The sequence below is a fragment of the Microcaecilia unicolor genome, chromosome 1 (genome assembly GCF_901765095.1).
Source record: "Microcaecilia unicolor chromosome 1, aMicUni1.1, whole genome shotgun sequence".
In the NCBI taxonomy this organism is placed as follows: domain Eukaryota; kingdom Metazoa; phylum Chordata; class Amphibia; order Gymnophiona; family Siphonopidae; genus Microcaecilia; species Microcaecilia unicolor.
The window spans coordinates 727,387,340-727,408,958 of NC_044031.1; the positions used below are offsets into that span (position 1 = coordinate 727,387,340).

The 21,619-nt window shown below is 42.7% G+C and overlaps 1 protein-coding gene across 1 annotated transcript in view; it reads left to right on the forward strand.

The window, feature by feature from the left end:
* EFL1 (elongation factor like GTPase 1) overlaps window positions 1–19,844 on the forward strand; it is a 446,854-nt gene extending 427,010 nt beyond the window's left edge. The window contains 1 exon segment of the mRNA XM_030189629.1: window positions 18,838–19,844. Coding sequence (XP_030045489.1) covers window positions 18,838–19,026 — 189 coding nt within the window. The 3' untranslated portion in view covers window positions 19,027–19,844.
* The last annotated feature ends 1,775 nt before the right edge of the window (window positions 19,845–21,619 follow it).

Consider the following 21,619-nt stretch of genomic DNA (forward strand, 5'->3'; position numbering starts at 1 on the left):
CAACGTGCAAATTTTGAAACACCCACGAAATGCCCAGTTCCCTGCCCATAACTACACCCCTTATTGTCTGCGTGCATTAACATTTAGGCGCAGTGCATTACAGAATACGTTTAGGGTGCTCTGTGCGTAAATTCTATATGATACTCCATTATTGGCATTATAGTTGGCAGTAATTAGGGTAAAATGCACGCCTACATTTCATATTGCGCAACTCCAAAGGGGACATGGTCATGGGAAGGGCATGGGTAGGTGAGGGGCATTCCCTGAAATTAGGTGCAATATTATAGAATACCTGCATTTGCATACCTAACTGCCATCAGTTGGGCATGAGCATTTTCACCAGCCTTTGGCAGGCGTAAGTGGTTACACCCAAAGTTAGGCACAAGAAGTGCGCCAAGCTAGTATTCTGTAAAGGTTGTTCCGTGCAGATCATCCCGGAGCTTCTTTGAGCACCATTTATTGGATTTCTCCCATAATAACCAAAAGTGAGCTTGGAGGAACTGTGCTTTTATATACACTGTATGCACCGTTCAGTAAAAAAAGTAACTATATACTGTAATAGTGGTTTGGCTGACTAAGCTGACCCACTTTAATCTGCTTTTCTGAGGTTACTAAATGCATACATTGAAATGATGTTGTTACATGACTTCACTTGTGCTATTTGGTCTAATGTGTTCCTGTATTAACAATACATCACCGTAGCTGATGAAACTGTGGTTTATTTATAGCTCAGGTGATCTGTGCCTGTGCATGCCAAATCCTTTCTCAGCTTTTCAGTTGCTATTTCACTCCGCTTCAGTAGAAACTTAAGGCTTGCTTACACACTCTAGACTGCCAGGAACAGAAATGTTACTCCTATATGATGTAATTTAATTTAATACAAATTTCTGTAAACCACTCTATAGCCCTGAATGGGAACCAGGCAATGTACAACATAATATTGGTCAACAATTACTAATACATCAAATAAAATAAATACGCAAGCAATCATAAGCATTATGGAGTCAATATTCAAAGCTATTTAAACAGCCGGAAATGTCTCCAGGTTACTTAAATCACTTGTCCTTGGCTAACCAGGTATATTTAGTGGCATTTAACCTAAGCAGAAACCTGCTACTTTCTGGGCATTTCACAAGTGGAGTTGGCCCCTAGTTGGTTATGTGCCGATAGTCAACTCTTAACTGGTTAAGATAACTGCATAAAACACCGTCCTACTTGTATGCGATTCATCATAGCAGGTTAACTGCTGAATATTGGTCAACAATCCTCGCGGGTTCTTCCTCTTCAATTCTGACCATTAAAGATGCAACCAGGAAGTTGGTACATACAGATAAAGAAATAAACGCTATCTTCAAAGACTACTATCACCATCTTTATGCAGCAGATGACTCGGAAGGCTTAGATCCAACTACTTAGAGAATCTACCCCTTCCTAAAATCTCACAGACAGGCCAACCGCCTGAATCACCCTATTGAAGAAGATGAGGTGAAATGGACTATACATAACAGTTCTCTTTATAAAGCGCCGGGGCCCGACGGATATAGGGCTGAGTTTTACAAATTGTTTAAATCAGACGTTGCTTAACCTATTACAACCATGCGATAGTGTGAAATAAATGTCTTCCTCGCTCACTGGAAACAGCACGGCTTATTCTTCTCCCTAAACCAGGGAAAGACCCCACTTCTCCCGGATCCTATCGACCCATATCACTGATAAACTTTGAAGCTAAACTTTCACTATGGTCCTTGCTAACCAACTGGAGGAGATCCTTCTGACTATAATAGCTGCACCACAAGTGGGTTTTGAGATTGCCATGCAGTTAAAAATATCAGAAATATTTTAGCTTCTATGGAGGTGGCTCAATCATCTCATCTACCCTCAGTACTTATAAGCTTCTATGCCAAAAAAGCGTTCGATAAAGTTCAATGGGAGTCCTTATTTCAAGTACTCCGGCACTATGGCATAGTGGATTTCTTTGCGGATGCTATTCAAGCGCTATATTGGTCCTCTTCTGCCACTTGAAAGGACAGTTGCCATGTTGTCAGTAGTGTTCCACTGTTAAGTGAATAGAGCATACGACTGATAGCTTGCACTGTTTTCCGTTATTTACACTCTTTATCGAGAGTGTCTGCTGTTCACCAGTATTGCAGACTATAGAGAACTAGTGTCTATGTTATTAATGGCACAACCCCTAACCCTCGAAAAAAAATAAAAAAATAAATCCCATAAATGACACAGGAAACTAAATCAAAATGAAAGTTTTTGACCTTCAAATGCCTACACTTTATATAATACCCATTGTCTACAGTCTGCTGGATTCTGTAGAGGTCTCCCAAATTTGGGTGTGGATCACAGATCCACATGTAAAATAATTAGCTAATTAGGCGATAACAACCAATTATTGGTGTTAACAAGCACTTAATTGACAGTGATTAGGAGTTACGATCATTTATGACCCTCTGACACACCTATGACCTTCCAGCCTGGGACCACTATTCCTACCTGCAAGTCTCCCACTACATTACTCAATTAGTAAGTGGACAGTTTACAGGGGCTTGGCTACCAAACTAGCCGATTTTTTTGTCCCTTCCAATCAGCCACAGGTATCTGTTTCAGGGCTTTATAAACTGCTCACTACAATTTCCCCTTCAAGAAACTATGAAGTCATTGTCTGGAAATGGAATGAGGAGCTTCAAATCCAGCTACACCAGGTGGATCTTTTTACCGCTCTCACATCCATTCCCCGACAGATACATAATGCTATCCATAGAGAATGTCAGTTTAGGATGCCTGTGAGAGGCTACTTCTCATCAAAACAGGCCTTTTGTTCATGTTGTGTTTTGTTACCCCACTGCGTCAAATGTGGAAGCTTAGAGGCAACTCTCTCTCATGCTTTTTGGCGCTGCCCCCAGGTTCAGGCCTTTTGGACTACAATGCTGCTCTTTTTGGCTTCCTTATGGGGGAAGGCTCCTGTTCTGTCACCATTGGCCGTTCTATTTGGGAAGGTGGCATATAGCGGGTCACTTACTCGCTATGAACAGTTAAGTACTGTTTTCTAAAGCTTGTATACTAGGGAAAAACTGCTTGCTACAATATTGGGTGGAGGACCACCCACCATCATTCTGGTATTGGAAGAACATGCTTCACAGCCTCTTGGTGATGGAAACACAGGACATTTATGGTATCCATAGGTGCAAGAAGTATTTCTGGGCAATTTGAGGCGTATATATGCAATCTTTGCCCCCTAGAGCACATAGTCTTGTACTGAATGAACTAAACTTATAATAGTGACACCATTGTATTGTTGTTTATATAACTGTTTATCTGATTGGGTGGGAGGGATAGGGAGGTGGGGGTGACTTAGGGGGATATAAGTAATCTTATTCTATTGTACCTAATGACTAGCTTGCTAGTGGGGAGGAGTCACAAGAGCATGGGCTCACCTCCACTGATGCAGCTCTTCCATTATCAGGAGGTTCTTCTCTGGTTTGATTGGTTCTGATGTCAATTTGGGGAGTTAGGGGTACTCATGACTTGCTAATGGGTCAGTCATATTGTTTTGGTTGCTTTTTGTTTACTAATACCCATATTTACACAAAATTAGCAAACTAACTTGCTATGGGATTAATGGATAGGGTTGAGAAGGGGATAAGTTCAGAATTAGAATTGTCTAAAAAGTTAAAAATGAGACTTTGTATTGTTTACTTGACTGTTTATTCAATTTTTCAATAAGAAGATTTAAATAAAAGTATTTCCATTTAACTTCAGAAAAAAAGTAATTTATAGAAAAATCATTTTTATTGATAGAAAAATACAACCAATAACGAAGGAATACAAAAGTATGCTAAAATTCTCAAAAAGAACAAACGATCAGCAATCCTTATATCTGCTGAAAGCCAGTGTAGTTTAATCAAAAAGGACATGGCTGTCTCCTACCTTTTTCCAAATATTTTGGCTACTGTATTTTATATTAATTGTTCAGAATCTTGTTTTAGTAAAATCCATGAAACCTGGTCTTCTAGCAATAATATCGAGTCAATAAAGACCCTCCAACATACTCATCTTTGAATGTAATTTTGAAGATCCTTCCCACCTGAAAGGACAGTTGCCATGTTGTCAGTAGTGTTTCACGGTTAAATGAATAGAGCACACTACTGAAGCCTGCACTGTTTTCCATTAGTGCGTGCTCTTTATCGAGAGTGTCTGCTGTTCACCAGTATTGCAGACTATAGAGAAATAGTGTGTATGTTATTAATGATGCAACCCCTAACCCCCGAAACAAAAAAATAGATCCCATAAATAACACAGGAAACTAAATCAGAGTGAAAGCTTTTGACCTTCAAAAGCCTACATTTTATATAATACCCATTGTCTACTGTCTGCTGAATTCTGTATAGGTCACCCAAATTTGGGCGTGGATCACAGATCCACAGCTAAACTAATTAGCTAATTAGGTGATAACAACTGATTATTGGTGTTAAGCAATTGACATTGATCAGGAGTTACATGTGGATCTGCCCTATGCCCTGTTCTATAACATGTGCACCTAAATTTCATAGCACGCAACCATGGGTGGGTCTTGGATATTCCCAGAAATTAGGCATGACGCTATAGAATATCTGCATTTGCGCATCCAACTGCCATCAGTTGGCCACTAGCATTTACTTCAGCCTTTGGCAGGTGTAAATGCTCGCACCCAAGGTTAGGCGTGAAATGCACACTAGTATTCTGTAAAGGTCATTCCACGTAGAGCACTCTTTACAGAATACTGGCTTAGTGTGGATCATCCTGGTGCCTAATTTTGGGCACCATTTATTGAATTTCCCCGTTTTTACACATTGAAAATGCTTTATAAAATCACCCCCAGAGAGCCTGGGTGTTAAAGACAGTGTTCATATGTGAGGGTAGTATGTCAGAGAATGAGATAGTTTGCAGGAGGGTGACTGATAGAGTGTAAAACATTAGACATAAGAATAGCCATAATGGATCAGACCAATGGTCCATCTAGCCCAGTATCCTGCTTCCAACGGTAGAATCCAGGTCACAAGTACCTTGCAGAAATGCAATTAGTAGCAACATTCCATGCTACCAATACCGGGGCAAGCAGTGGCTTCCCCCATGCCCATCGCAGTAACAGACTATGGACTTTTCCTCCAGGAACTTGTCCAACCCTTTTTTTAAATCCAGATATGACTGATATTACCACATCCTCCGACACCAAGTTTCAGAGCTGAACTATTCTTTCAGTGAAAAAATATTTCCGCCTATTTGTTTTAAAAGTATTTTCATGTAACTTCATTGAGTGGCCCCTGGTCTTTGTACTTTTTTGAAAGAATGAAAAATCGATTCACATTTACCCGTTTTACACCACTCCGGATTTTATAGATCATATCCTCCCCTCAGTGGCCTCCAAGCTGAAGAGATCTAACCTCTTTAGCCATTCCTTACATGGGAGGAGTTCCATTCCCTTTATCATGGCTGACGCAGCCCATTTTGCACCTAATTTCTACCCTGTTCTTACAGATCATAAAAATAAATAAATAAATAACCAACAAAATTTACTGACCAGCACCCTTTCCCTCTACTGATGTCCCGTAGTTTACATACACAGACCTATTCAGGAAAATACCAAGGAGAATTTTGAAAGAGTGTTCAAAAAGAACATAATTTCCCAAGGAACTCAGCAATTGAACCGTGAGGGCTAAATATTTTGCACATACAGATAAGGATATCCCATATCACTTAGCAGCAGCAGATGCAGTGTCACGTGCCCCATCCCAGAGCCCTGTGTTTTCTCTTGAAGGCTGGTGGTGCATTTAGTTACATAGCACTCCATCTGTCCTCCCTTCAGACAGCTTGCTTGCTTAGATCTCTGACCAGGTGCTGGGACTTGCCTGCACTGGTACCTTTTGAGAGCTGCTTTGCAATTGTTGGGTCATGCTCCCAGAACAACTCATAAATACTAACTGCCTCAAGAAAATAACTGTAATACTAGTACTCTGGATTTTGCAACACACCCTAAACTTCTGCCGTGCTGCTTGAATTTATCGCGGTGCACAGTGGCTAAGCATGAAAAAGATTATACTTAATTCATCAATATAGTTTATTATTTTTTATGTGACATTTTCAATCAGAGCTCAAAGGCCATCATGAAGGAAGATTTTTGCCAGTGTCACCCAATGTGAGAAAATCCATATTGAATTAGCCCAAGGTTTGTATAGCTATGAAATATCTGATTGCAAGTATTGAATTCCTCGTTTTGTAAAATAGATTTTTAAATTGTGTGTTCTTGCAAGAAAGCTAAATGAAAAACAACGGGCTGTAGTGTCTGGAACACCTGCTAAGAAGACCAGAACAAACACATGATGTTCTTCCATGATCTCAACATCCATGTCAAAAATGCTTTAGAGCCATGTAGGAGGTTTTATATTATCTGTCTATAGTAAGTAGTATATGGAACAGGGATGACCAATTTCACTTCTTGAGATGCGTAAACAAGTGAGGCTTTTGGCATTTCTCACTTGTAGCCAATATTGCATACAGTGGCTCTACTAACAATGAAGGGGATTTTACAAGGGTTAGATACCATTTCTAAGTGTAAAAAAAAAACAATTTATATATGTAATTTGGATACACATATAAGCAGCAATATTTATGCACAACAGCACACAGAAATTCTCAGGGGATATGTGCTGGGCATAGTTTGGGTGGACCCTCAAAATATATGTGGATTTTTGTAGTTTACAACAGTAATACACATATAGGGGTAATGCTATAAAGGCTTTTTCACACATACATACATATAAACTCCCAGATTCTATATATGGCGCTCAAAATTGGATGTGTTTCCAAGATGCATGCACAAATAAATTCGATAATGAGCTCTGAACTATCAATAATTGGGTGCTAATGACCAATTATTGATGTTAATGGGCTCAAATTAAAATTTGCATGCACATCTGGATGTGTGATAAGGCACAATGCCTAACCTACATGGTGTGAATCTCAAAAGGGGGTGTGGCCATGGATGTGTTGTAACCAGGTACCTCTCTTGTGCAGCCAAGGATAGAACAATCTCCTCCAGCCACAGGCTCCCGGTACAATGAAGAAATAGATGTCCACCAGTAACTTCAATCTTAAGGACTTTTATTCCATGCAGGTTTCTAGTACACAGTTCCAACAGCAGCATAGCACATACGAGGATTCAATACAGGCTTCAGTCTGGGCTTTATCCAGGGCACAATAAACAGTAATTCAGTTCCCAAGACAAACAGTTCTTTCAGTTCATCATCACAGTTGTCACCAAGCAGCAGTTTCTCCCTTCTATCCTCTTTACCTTCAGGAGAGTTCAATATTTTAGGGACTTCTTCTACCCAAGGGTCTTCCCCTGCATCAGCTTCACAGTGAATTCAATACTTTTGGGACTTCCTCTCACCCAAGGAATCTCAGCCTGCTTCAGTACTTTAGGGACCTCCCTGCGCAAGGATTCTCAGCCTGTAGCTGCCAGTACTTTAGGGACCTCCTTGCCCAAGGGTTTTCAGCCTGCAACTCCTTCTCTCCTTCTGCTTCTCTCTCCTGAACTGAACTGCCTCTCTGCTGGGACTCCTTCCCACCTGCCTAATCAATCCCTGGCTTCAGCTACCACCACCAATCATTCTCCTTCCATTAGCTTCCCCACACCCATACCAGCTGAGTTGAGCATTAAACTAATGAGACCAATGATGAGCTCCTGCACACAGGGTTTCCTAACTCTCTTTCCACCTAGTAGCAGCCACTCTACTCAACCTGCCAGCCTACACCCATGTCTTCTCCGATTGCAGCTAGGAGTCCAGTCCGGGTTCTTCATCTCACCCTCTGGCTCCTTGCCTGCAATGCCTTCTGGGACTTGTATTTGAGACCGAAACTGCCTTAACCCAACTATCCTAGAGGTGACTTTATCACAGTGTCAAGGGCGTTCCGAAAAGTTGCACGCAGAATTACCGAATGCTTTCTAACTGCAACTAACTTGGGCACCGGTATTTACACCAGGTTTTACCAGGCATGTCCAGCACCCAAAAGTTAGGCGTGGGATCTGCACTAAATGCTATTCTATATAAGGCATGCACCCTCTATAGAATAGCGTTTAGCACTGAATTTTTGCAGCGCTTAAGTTTTGGCCCCATTTATTGAATTCCCTTCATAATGCCACTTATGAATTTACCCCTTCATTCAAGTACACGCAGTGAAAAGAGAACACATACAGGTTTGGAGCCGAGTTTTCGACAGAGCGTAGACAGGGTCATGATTTATAGTGGTCTTTATAAAATACACACATTTATTCATAAATTTACACAAGCTCCTGAGCTGTATATAAAATTGCTGTCATAGGGAACGTTATTAAACCACAGTAAATGAGTAACGCAACTTGCAATCAACCTCATAAATGGCCTTATTTTTCTCCCTGGGAGTATCGGGCTGCTAATGTGCAGCTCATAGAGCTAAAATGTGCTCTGCAAAGTGACTATGCCAGTAGCGCAGCTGAGCTGAAGAACGTCTTCAGAGAGATGTGCAATGACCTGACTGACCTCGGGGCTAGGGTGACAGAAGCAGAAAAGCAACAGGAAGAGCACTGATGCAGCATTTAAAGTCTGAAGAGTTAAAATAGGAAGGTTGGAGACACAAATGGAAGCAATAGAAATGTAGGCTGAGAACCTTGAAAATCAGTTCTGGAGAAACAACCTTTGAATGTAGGAGGACCCCGAAAGTGAAGAAGCTGAGGACTATATGATGATAGTGATAGTGCAGACTGTCTTTCAAAAACTACTGAGCACTGGACATGGGGACAGTTCCTCGGAGGTCACAGTGAAAGTGAAAAAAGCACATTGGGCACTTGGAGGGGCATTTTCGAAAGAAACGTCCAACTTGCGATTTAGACGTCCTTGCAAAACAGTGAAATCCAGGGGTGGGGAAACCCGTATTTTTGAAAAAAGATGGACGTCCATCTTTCGTTTCGAAAATACCATCAGAGACGGCCAAATCCTTAAATTTGGACGTCCCTAGACAAGGACGTTTCTAACTTTCGGTGATTTTCGAAACCAAAGACATCCATGTCAAAAATGTCCAAATGCAAGCCATTTGGTCATGGGAGGAGCCAGCATTTGTAGTGCACTGGTCCCCCTAACATGCCAGGACACCAACCAGGCACCCTAGGGGGCACTGCAGTGGACTTCATAAAATGCTCCCAGGAACATAGCTCCCTTACCTTGTGTGCGGAGCCCCCCAAAACCCATTACCCACAACTGTACACCACTACCAAAGCCCTTACGGGTGAAGGGGGGGCACCTAGATGTGGGTACAGAGGGTTTGTGGTGAGTTTTGGAGAGCTTACTGTTTCCTCCACAAATGTAACAGGTAGGGTGGTATGGGCCTGGGTCCACCTGTCTGAAGTGCACTGCAGTACCCACTAAAACTGCTGCTGGGACCTTCATGCGCTGTCATGGACCTGAGTATGACTTCTGAGGCTGGCATAGAGGCTGGCACAACATATTTTTAAAGATGTTTTTGAGGGTGGGAGGGGTTAGTGACCACTGGGGGAGTAATGGGAGGTCATCTCCAATTCCCTCCAGTGGTCATCTGGTCATTTCGGGCACCTTTTTGTGCCTTATTCATTAAAAAAACAGGTCTGGGTGAAAACGTCCAAGTGTTCATCAGGGACATCCTTGTTTTTTTTCGATTATGGGTCAAAGACGTCCACGTGTCAGGCGCGCCCAAGTCCCACCTTCGCTACACCTCTGACACGCCCTATTGAACTTTGGATGTCCTTGCGACGGACTGCAGTTGGAGATGTTCAAAATTGGGTTTCGATTATACGGATTTGGACGTCTCTGGGAGAAGGACGTCCATCTTCCGTTTTATGTCGAAAGTACTGTAACCTGCTTACACTAACTTGTAAGTGTCAAGGACAGACTTGCAATTGGCATATTGTGTGGGCCCTGTTCCTGGTGTGGAGTACATATGGAGATTTATCAAGCCTTTGTAGTGTTACTCTGCAACAATACCATGCAATAAGGCTGATTACTTCACTTCTGAAGAAAGAGATGGTCTGATACAGGTGGTTGTTTCTATCTGACGTGTTCTTCATAATAACTGGCAGACTGAATGAAGCATATGCGGCACTGAAGGAAGCGGGATTTTGGAAGGAAGATGCTCAAACTGAGGTGTCATCAGATTGTGTCAGAGAAGCAGGGATGCAGCAGAGGAAAGGGAGGCCTGCTCTGGCTGAAGTCAGAGTGGCTTCGACACTGGCAACTACCCAGGCAAGGTTTGCAGACTTCCCCCCCCCCCCCCCCCCGGGGAGGGGGAAGAGTGAGAAATGCTAGAGGGCAGAATTGAAGGGAGCAAGAGACATGCCAGTCTGGGGGTGCCAGCGGTCATTGGCTGTGAAAAGTACCTTCAGGCGTGTTAGCTGGAGAAGGGACTCAAATGTGTGTGACTTAGTATGTCTGCGACATGTTACACTTTTCTCAATCAGCATAGCAGGAGGAATGGGGACCATTACTGTGTGATGTAACAGTATAAGCATGTGAAACCTGTACAAAATGTGTTTTTAAAAATCTCCAAATGGCACATTAACATAAAAATTCAAACACTGACAGCAAATGTAGACTCTCAGACCCACTTCATCTTACTGTCCTTAATCAGTGTTCAGTTGTAGACCCCCCCGTTTGATCTCAGCTTTATTCTCACTGTAGTGAGAATACTCAGAGCTTGTCCCTACTTGCTTGAGATCCCATACAATTTTAGCGTCCCCTCTCTCTAAGTATGTGACTGCACACGAGTTTTAAGAGCTTCTTGAACCTCTCTAGAGTTCCTTCCTCTTCTTAGTCACATTACACCCTCTTTCCCCTTCCCCATCCATTGTCTTTCCTCCTCTGCTGCTTCCATACCCAATCTTTCTTCTTTTCCTGTCTCCCTGTGCCCATTCCGCCTTTATTCTCCTTACCCCATCCTGTAATCCTTCTCCCTTCTTCCCATCCCCTGATCCCCGAGATCTTTTCTTCCTGGACAATCCTATATTGATATATACAGTGGGGGAAATAAGTATTTGATCCCTTGCTGATTTTGTAAGTTTGCCCACTGACAAAGACATGAGCAGCCCATAATTGAAGGGTAGGTTATTGGTAACAGTGAGAGATAGCACATCACAAATTAAATCCGGAAAATCACATTGTGGAAAGTATATGAATTTATTTGCATTCTGCAGAGGGAAATAAGTATTTGATCCCCCACCAACCAGTAAGAGATCTGGCCCCTACAGACCAGGTAGATGCTCCAAATCAACTCGTTACCTGCATGACAGACAGCTGTCGGCAATGGTCACCTGTATGAAAGACACCTGTCCACAGACTCAGTGAATCAGTCAGACTCTAACCTCTACAAAATGGCCAAGAGCAAGGAGCTGTCTAAGGATGTCAGGGACAAGATCATACACCTGCACAAGGCTGGAATGGGCTACAAAACCATCAGTAAGACGCTGGGCGAGAAGGAGACAACTGTTGGTGCCATAGTAAGAAAATGGAAGAAGTACAAAATGACTGTCAATCGACAAAGATCTGGGGCTCCACGCAAAATCTCACCTCGTGGGGTATCCTTGATCATGAGGAAGGTTAGAAATCAGCCTACAACTACAAGGGGGGAACTTGTCAATGATCTCAAGGCAGCTGGGACCACTGTCACCACGAAAACCATTGGTAACACATTACGACATAACGGATTGCAATCCTGCAGTGCCCGCAAGGTCCCCCTGCTCCGGAAGGCACATGTGACGGCCCGTCTGAAGTTTGCCAGTGAACACCTGGATGATGCCGAGAGTGATTGGGAGAAGGTGCTGTGGTCAGATGAGACAAAAATTGAGCTCTTTGGCATGAACTCAACTCGCCGTGTTTGGAGGAAGAGAAATGCTGCCTATGACCCAAAGAACACCGTCCCCACTGTCAAGCATGGAGGTGGAAATGTTATGTTTTGGGGGTGTTTCTCTGCTAAGGGCACAGGACTACTTCACCGCATCAATGGGAGAATGGATGGGGCCATGTACCGTACAATTCTGAGTGACAACCTCCTTCCCTCCGCCAGGGCCTTAAAAATGGGTCGTGGCTGGGTCTTCCAGCACGACAATGACCCAAAACATACAGCCAAGGCAACAAAGGAGTGGCTCAGGAAGAAGCACATTAGGGTCATGGAGTGGCCTAGCCAGTCACCAGACCTTAATCCCATTGAAAACTTATGGAGGGAGCTGAAGCTGCGAGTTGCCAAGCGACAGCCCAGAACTCTTAATGATTTAGAGATGATCTGCAAAGAGGAGTGGACCAAAATTCCTCCTGACATGTGTGCAAACCTCATCATCAACTACAGAAGACGTCTGACCGCTGTGCTTGCCAACAAGGGTTTTGCCACCAAGTATTAGGTCTTGTTTGCCAGAGGGATCAAATACTTATTTCCCTCTGCAGAATGCAAATAAATTCATATACTTTCCACAATGTGATTTTCCGGATTTAATTTGTGATGTGCTATCTCTCACTGTTACCAATAACCTACCCTTCAATTATGGGCTGCTCATGTCTTTGTCAGTGGGCAAACTTACAAAATCAGCAAGGGATCAAATACTTATTTCCCCCACTGTATATTTAAAAAATTCTCTTGTTTTCAAAGCACATAGACTTACAAAGTTAATAGGTTACATGTGCTTTGAAAATGAGCTTCTTTATATACTGATTAAGTCAAATTTGTGCAAATGTGCCAAATATTTGCATAATTTTCTGATACTTGCTACTACTGCTAAGCTCCAATAGGAAACTGAGGGTTGTGCCTAAATCATAGAAGCTGCTCTATATTTAATCTAGTCTGCATACTGTATAAAATGTATATTTTTCAGAAATTTTGGACGCCCGAGTTCCTGGGCCTTCTCAATGAAATGCATCACTAATATATTCTAATTAGTTACTCTATGTACACATTTTTCATATCGTATTAGCTGATTTCTTGTGTTACTTCATTGCCCAAGATTTGCAGTGACAGTGAGTACGAGTGATATATGCATTGAAAACATAATGTTTGAGAGTTGTTTTCTTCCTGCTTGAGCATGGAGGTGAAGCATGTGCTTATCTTTAGCCCCATGTATAGTATATTTATTTAACCTATTTATGTACCACATGTCTGGTGCAACAGTTTTATATAGTTTACAGTCAGACATTCATAAATATAAAATTAAAACAAATGAAACATAAAAATATAAAATACCAACACACAAAACAAAAACTAAATTAACTCAGAAAAAAATTAATAAAAAAGAATTACCAGCCCCCAACCCTAGTAAATCCTTTATTAAATCCATTAGCTAAACGCAACTAAGAAATGTCTTCAGTCTACATCTAAATTGCAAAAATGAAATGGAAAACGCAGTGGCCTTTGCACCTAGCAGCTTAACATCTTGTAAAGATGAAACCACCAAAAGATTGACATTAGCCAATCATAATGTTCTCAAATAAATAAATAAATAATTCCTAGACTAGACTATAGAGAACAAGAGCCTGGGCAAGGAAAGATGGTGCAATGCCCTCTAAACCTTAAAGGTCAATGAACATACCTTAAATTTCATCCTCATAGCCATAAGCAACCAATATAATAATTTAAGCACAGGAGTAATATGTACCCAAAGGCCACAGCCAGATATCAATTGAGCCATGGCATTTTATGCTATCTGTGAAACTCAAATGCAGCTTGCAGGAAAATCTAAGAAAACTAGCATCGCAGTAGTCTATGGTGCTCAGCACCAAAGACTGTACAACACATCTAAAATCAAAAAGAGGCTGCATATATTTGCTAAAACATGCTTGATATGAACTTTCATAGAGATATAATCAATAAAGATGGATTCAGATTGCAACTAGAGGCCTGCAGCTGTATGCCCCCTACTTCTATCTCCTGTCTCAAATATCCCATCCCAGTTAACACATTCCTACACATATTCCCTCCAAGGTGTTTGCCCACATTGCCACCCAGTCCTGGAATCCCTACTTTCACCATCTTCAAGTCCCCATTTAGGGGTATGTTTACTAAGGTGTGTTAGCGTTTTTAACGCTCCTGTAATGTATAGGCGTTAGCGTTTAACGTGTGTAAATCATTGTTCTCCTTCATTCCCAAATTCTCACCTAATCTCAATCCTGAAAACCCATTCTTTGAGGGGCACATACCACCCATAGAGATTTCCTCCTTAGAACAGCTTACCTTCACTGGGTTCATTTCTTGTCTTTCATGCCTCCCAGGCTCGCTGTCTTTCTCATTCTCCAAAGACTGCCCACCCCCTTGCTTATCCTCCTTTCTTTCATCTTTTAATACCCCTCTTCCACAGTCTTCCTTTTAATATTCCACTCAATGATCAGGGCTGCCAGAAGGAAAAAGTGAGCAGGGTTGTATCGTTGGGGTAATCTTTTCCTCCTCTGCTGTCAAAATTGACAATAATCCCAGTCAAGAGGAGGAAGCAGGACCCCACATTACTGGTTCATGCTGGCAAAGGGGGAGGGCAGCCATTTGGGAGGGTACTGAATGCTAAATTTGTAGCCTAGGTCAGTGATCACAGAAGCAACACAATTAGTTCCAAGAAAAATGGTGGTGACTACTGGCAGGGAAGGGAGGGGGGGAAGGACAGTAAACCTGCAACATTTCCAGTTGGGACTAGTGGTGACGTTAATCACTAGAAGTTAAAGGAAAGCTGTAATACACTGCACTCTTGAGAGCCATGATTGTTTCTACCCAATTCATTGTACAGATGTCTTTTTCTCTATTGAACACACTCAGTTGTGGCTGCCTGTGGGGGTGTGAAGCGCTGCATACGACTAGTAGCGATATAGAAATGATTTATAGTAGTAGTAGTAGAATGGACAAAGTCTTGGACATGGACGATGTTCCCCCACCCGCCCAATGACTATCCCTCACCCCCTTTCAACCCTACCCCACTCCTGACTCGCCGCCCTATTTTCCGCACCCCATTGTTTCTCTGTTTTCTATAGTATGCCAGCTCTATACAAGCTATGTAAGCCGCATTGAACCTGCTGACGAGCGTGAAAGTGCAGGGTATAAATGTAACAAATAAATAAGTACCTGACAGCATTGTTATCTGTTCTTTCCAGCCTGCGGACACACATGATTGTAAAGGATAGCATGAGCTCGCTGTCTATGTCAAATTTTTGGTGTCACTCCAGTGCGCCCTGACATTATGGTTGAGAACCACTGGGTTAAGGAGTAAGAGAATGCATAAGGAAGTAGGATATGGGGGGGAGGGGAGACTGAATGGCACAGATGAGAGCTTAAATGAGTCAAACAACATGGAAGGGAAGCCTTTTTTTTTAATAAATTTTCCAGTGATATCCTTATATAAAATTCCCCTATGCCACTGATCTAACATGAAAATGTTTTTTGCCTATTATTCAAAGGAGGCAAGGGACTCACCAGGTTGGCATGAAGTGATTAATGAGGGGCTCTTTTACTAAGGAGGGTAGGCGCCTATGTGCATCCAGCACACGTCAGTTTGGAACTACTGCCCAGCTACCGCGTGCCCTGGGCAGTAACAGGGCCGCCGAGAGACTGGACCAGGCCCGGGACAAGGCCGCCCCCGGGCCCCCCCCCCCCCCACCCGAGGTCGCCGGGCCCACCCACCACTGGGCCCTCTCTCCACCCCCAGGCCCTCTGCACTGACCTTAAGCGCCTCACCTTCGAAAGCGCAGCAAGCAGTGGCAGACCACTCCTTCCTTCTGTGTCCCGCCCTCACGGAAGTTACGTCAGGCGAGGGCGGGACACGGAAGGAAGGAGTGGTCTGCTTGCTGCGCTTTCAGGTGAGGCGCTTAAATTCAATGCCAGGGAGCGATAGAGGGCGGGTGGGCCGGACTGCAGCAGCGGCGCCGGGCCCCCCCCCCCCCCCCCCCCCCGGAGGCCCGGGGAATTTTGTCCCCCCTGTCCCCCCCTCTCGGCGGCCCTGGGCAGTAATTCCATATTTTATGCACGTCCAGTATGTGCGGCAGAAAAAAAAAATTTTCTACTGCGTGGCACTAACTGGACGGTAATTGGGAGTGTATGTGCTGACGATTACCGCCCGGTTAGCACGTGAGAGCTTAATGCTAAGTCAGTGGGTGGCGGTAAGATCTCAGGCCCAAAATGGATGTGTGCCAATTTTTATTTGCCGCACGTCCATTTTCAGCCAAAAAAAGGCCTTTTGCTGGCGAGCTGAAAAATGGACCTGCACACGTCCAGTACACTCATCTACAACAGCGCAGGCCATTCACCTTAGTAAAAGGACCCCTGAGTGATTACCAGTTCTCTGTTGATGCAGCATTCCTTCAGTATATCCTTAATATGTATTGTGCATACTCTGAATGAATATTGAAGGGCCTATCCACACGTCTGCTTTCAAATAAACATTATAAAAGCTTAACTTGTTTAAGAACCACAGTTTGCATTCACACCATAGGGCTCTAACTCAAGAATGAGTTTTGAAATCTGCTTAAAAGAATCATTTTAGTGTGGGAATCATTCTATTCTTTTTTTGTTTGTTTCACAGATCTGATTTCCAAACTTTGGCAACCTTGAACCCGTGAATGTTAAGGGCTAGATTTTCTATTATATGTTAATGTGATTTAAGAGGCATTATTTACTGCATTCCCCCTTTTTTTTTTCAATGGGGCCTTTTCACTAATAACTACTACTACTACTTACCATTTCTGTAGCGCTACTGGACGTACGCAGCGCTTTACACTTGAACATGGAGATACAGTCCCTGCTCGACAGAGCTTACAATCTAATTAGGACAGACAGGACAGGTAAGGGATAAGGGTTAGGACAGACAGGACATATCCTATATAATAAAAAGCAATGTACTGCCACTGGAGAACATAGCAGTAGACTTTTCTAGTTAAGAATCCTTTACCCAGTTTTACTAAACATCCATTTTCCAGGGCTGTAATACCAACTCTGTGTTAGCTCATAAATTTAACAGTACAAGCAAGGGCTGCATCCAAAACTTGGTATTTCAGCATGTGGCTCCTTGTCTTGGTACAGTAGTGCTGAGTCACCAGCATGGAAGCTGATGGGCATAATTTTGGCAACAAGCCCAGTGCTCCCAGCTATGGATCCGCACATCCCAAGATCACCAAAGAATGCAGAACCCTTAGAAGAAACAGCTGTTTGTAGGTGATCCAGTGGTGTTCCTAGGGCGCTGACACCCGGGGCAGATCGCCGATGCGCCCTGCCCCCCCTGGCGAAAGAATCCCCTCCCCCCCGGGTGCACGCCGCTGGGGGGGGGGGGGGTGCTGTGCGCCAGTCAGCATCACTCGCCTCCATGCTCCCTCTGTCCCGGAACAGGTTACTTCCTGTTCCGGGGCAGAGGGAGCACGGAAACGAACGACGGAACGGCGCGCGGAACCCCCCCAGCGGCGTGCACCCGGGGCAGACTGCCCCCCCCTTGGTACGCCACTGAGGTGATCCAGAACTACTGAGAAAACCTGACAAGGCCATTATGTAGAAAGAAATGACAAAAAACTAGCAAGGCAAAGCGAGAGCTGAGGCCAGCAAAGTCCTTTTTAATGTTCCTCCTCCCACCCATGAAACTCGTGAACTGGGAAAACATTTGTAATAAAAAAGAAAAAAACAGCAACATTATAAAACCTACAAGAGACCAATGTGTGTCAATCCTGCCAGTGACTACAACTGGAGAGCGTTACAAGAGATTGTCATGTGCCTTGCCCTGCCACAGGAGGGCAGTAGTTCACAGCTCCTAAAATGGTCTACATGATTCTGATTTATGGGTGTGAAAAAGATTTAGGTGGAATAATTTTAAGTTGTGGGGAAAGGGGCTGCTTACAGCACGACTGCTAGGAATTTGAATCGCTTCTATCCTTAAACAGCAGCAAAGATTGCTTGGATCTACAGATGCAGAGATGGCCAGGTACAGATGGCAAGTGTCCACTGTTACTAAAAGAAGATCACAAAAGCAAAGTTACATCACTCATAGGAACTTTTCTGTTATTTGCAAAGTTCATTTATCCACTTGGCAGTCATTAACTTTTTATGAAAGGGTTATAATAACGTGTCAATTGCATTGTGAATTGTGTTATCATGCATTAATCCCTAGATTCTATATATCGGCACAGATTCTATAACAATGCACATAACTTAACAGCACTTAACAAGCCATAATGACCACTAATTGGCACTGATTAGAATTTACGTGCACAACTCGCTAAGCGTATTCTGTAATGAAGGGTGCCAAACTTCTAACGCATGCAGACAAAAAGGGGCATGGCTATGGTCGTTCTGAAATTTACGCAGTGTGTGTAAATCTATGCGCCAGGATTTACTCGGTGTTTTTCATTGGTGTAAATGGATGCACGCAATTTTAGGAGCTGAGATATCAATTATGTGTATTCTATATACCACGCCTAAATCTAGGTGCTGATTATAGAATACGTTTAGTTGGCACTGATTTCAGTGCCAATTTTTAGGCTTCATATATAGAATCTCCCCCTAAATGCAAATTAATGTATATTAATATGTTGAAACTCTGGTAAATATTGTCCGGAATCTCCAGAAATTTATACTGCTCTATTTTTTTTTAATGATTATTTATAATTTTTCATTTTACAAGGGTCACTTGCAAACAGTAATATGGAGATGACTGTACATTAATACAATATTAGAGGAAAACAATCTCAACTAGATAAATGGATTATATACAATCTTTCTCTTTCTTAGACCGCAAAATAATACTGCTCTATTTTTAATCAACACGTAACACAATTTTCTTTTCCTAAGGTCATAAGCAGCGATCCATTCTGGGTACCAACTACTGAAGAGGAATACCTGCACTTTGGAGAAAAAGCTGACTCGGAGAACCAATCCCGCAAGTACATGAACTCAGTGAGGAAGCGAAAAGGACTTTACGTAGAGGAGAAGATCGTGGAACATGCTGAGAAACAGAGGACTCTTGGCAAAAACAAGTAACGGCCCAAAAGCACCAACTGTCATTCTCAGACAAATGCTCCAGAACAGCATTGTGAATGTAGCTGTTTTAAAAAGAATTTCCCTCTCCAAAGAGATTGACAATAACCTGTGGATCACTTTTAATCAAATTTGAATCGTTTCCTCATTTCATATGGAAGTTATTAAGTACTAGTGCTTTTTGAGCAAGAGAGGGAAACTAACTTTCTGAGCTTGGGAGTTTCACACTCCTATCATAACGTTTAACTCATTTGGCTACTCTGAAAAGCTTGACTGCAGGCACCTGAGGGTTCCAGACACCATAATTTTAAACTTATTTTTTCTGTTTTGTGCAAAAGTATCTACGACATCCAGGTTGTATCACTTTCTGAACATTTTGAGAATTGAAAGACATTTATTGAAGAATAAAAACAGATAAAAACTAAAATTTTAGTAGAAGGGCATATAGGATGTTTGTCGGGGTACTTTCTAAAATTTCTAGGTCTGCCTCTTTATAAGGTCAAGATCATATTCTGTTGGTCTCCTCCTTTAGCCTTACCCATCAAATCTGGGGCCAGATCTACCTCAGAAGCAGAGGGAATGCAGAATAAATTTGCTGTTAATTTTACTTCTTGTTCAAGTTTAGATGCAAGGCACCAGGAAAGGGATTCAAACACCACAAACCAACCACACAACTCAAGAATGGAACTGGCCCACGAAGAACAGGATTTTACAAACACAGTTAATAGAAAAATGTATTGAAGAGGACCCGACACAGACTGTTTTGGGCAGTTTGCCTGCATCAGGAGTCAATATGGGGTCCTTTTACTAAGCTGCGCTGAAAAATGGGCTACGCTAGTGTAGGTGCGTGTTTTGGGTGTGCGCAGATCCGTTTTTCAGCGTGCCTATAAACAAGGCCTTTTTAACATTTTTGCCGAACATGGACGTGCGGTAAAATAAAAATTGGCCTGCGTCCATTTTAGGTCTGAGACCTTACCACCACCCATTGACTTAGCGGTTATGTCCCACACGGTAACCGGGTGGTAATCGTCTTTGTGCATAGAATGCCGATTACCACACGGTTTCTGCTGCATGCCAGAAAATAAAATTTATTTTCCGGCACGCATAAAAATTAAAATTACCGCCTGGGCCATGCAGTAGCCAGGCGGTAACTACGAATTGACGCGGGTTGGGTTCCTAAGTGGCTTAGTAAAAGAGTCCTTATATGAAGAACCAAAATTCTAGCAGTAGATAACACTCTATATTCTACAACGTCTAAAATGGAAGAGGTTGATCACAGGTCAAAACACCTCCTAGTGATAGTCTTGCTTGAAAAAAGAAGAGGCCACACATGCTCGGATCGTAATTCCACGTATTCCATCTTAGACATTGTGGAATATAGAGTGCTGTTTACTGGTAGAATTATGGTTCCTCATACATTGACCCCTGACAGAGTCAAGGTGTGGAAACAAGGTCCATGTTGGGCCCTCTTCAATCAGTTTCTCTACCAAAGATAGAATCCTGTTCTTCATGGCCATGCCCATTCTTGATTTGTGCAAGGAGACTTTGAAATAAGGCACTATCTCCAGTGTTTGAACTGCAAAGCCTTATCTGTGAAAGCATCTCTTTATAATGATAGTGTAAAAGACAAAGAATCTGTCATGATTGACAAATATTTCCGATCAGTCTCTTTAGTGAGATCTTACATAGCCAGTTTTTTAATGTGGTCAGACATTATTGAAGAACAGATTTGCCCATCACTAGGGGGTCCTTTTACTAAAGTGCGCTGAAAAATGGCCTGCACTAGTGTAAGTGCATGTTTTGGACGCGCGCAGATCAATTTTTCAGCGCACCTGTAAAAAAATGCCTTTTTAAAACTTTTGGCCGAAAATGGACGTGCGGCAAAATGAAAATTGGCACGCGTCCATTTTGGGTCTGAGACCTTTACCACCACCCGTTGACTTAGCGGTAGGGTCTCACGCGTTAACCAGGCGGTAATGGTCTAAATGCGTAGAATGCCTTTTACTGCTTGGTTAGCACTGAGCGCCAGAAAATAAAAATTATCTTCCCGCACATGTAGTGGACGTGCATAAAAAAAATGAAGTTACAGCCCGGGCCACGCGGTAGCCGGGCAGTAATTCCAAATTGACCCACGTTGGGCGTGTGTAGGCGCCTACGCAGCTTTGTAAAAGGGCCCCTAGATTCTGAAGCACAAGAAGGGTCTGCTGCCTCCAGTGAAAGAAGTTCTGGAATAGATGAAACTAATACAATGCCATTACAACCTCCTCTTCCATGGCATTGCAGAATGCCAGGCATGTTCCAAGGGCTGACTGGGGATATGTTGTGCTTATAATAATAATTCTATGAATTTGCAGAGAAGAGAGTCTAATAAAGAACGATATAGAAATAAATGAGGACCCTGGATTTAGAGAAAACATAGTTTTAAATTTCATCGCCTATGTATAAATTTCTGTGGCTTTGCCATTGAATCTCTCTTTAACATTCTTAACACAACATTTCTCACAGTTCACTTTAATTTTTAAATAAATATTACCACTGTACATATGAGCATGGGTAGACAAATGAGAAAAGCAGCTCTAGAAACGATGAACAGTTT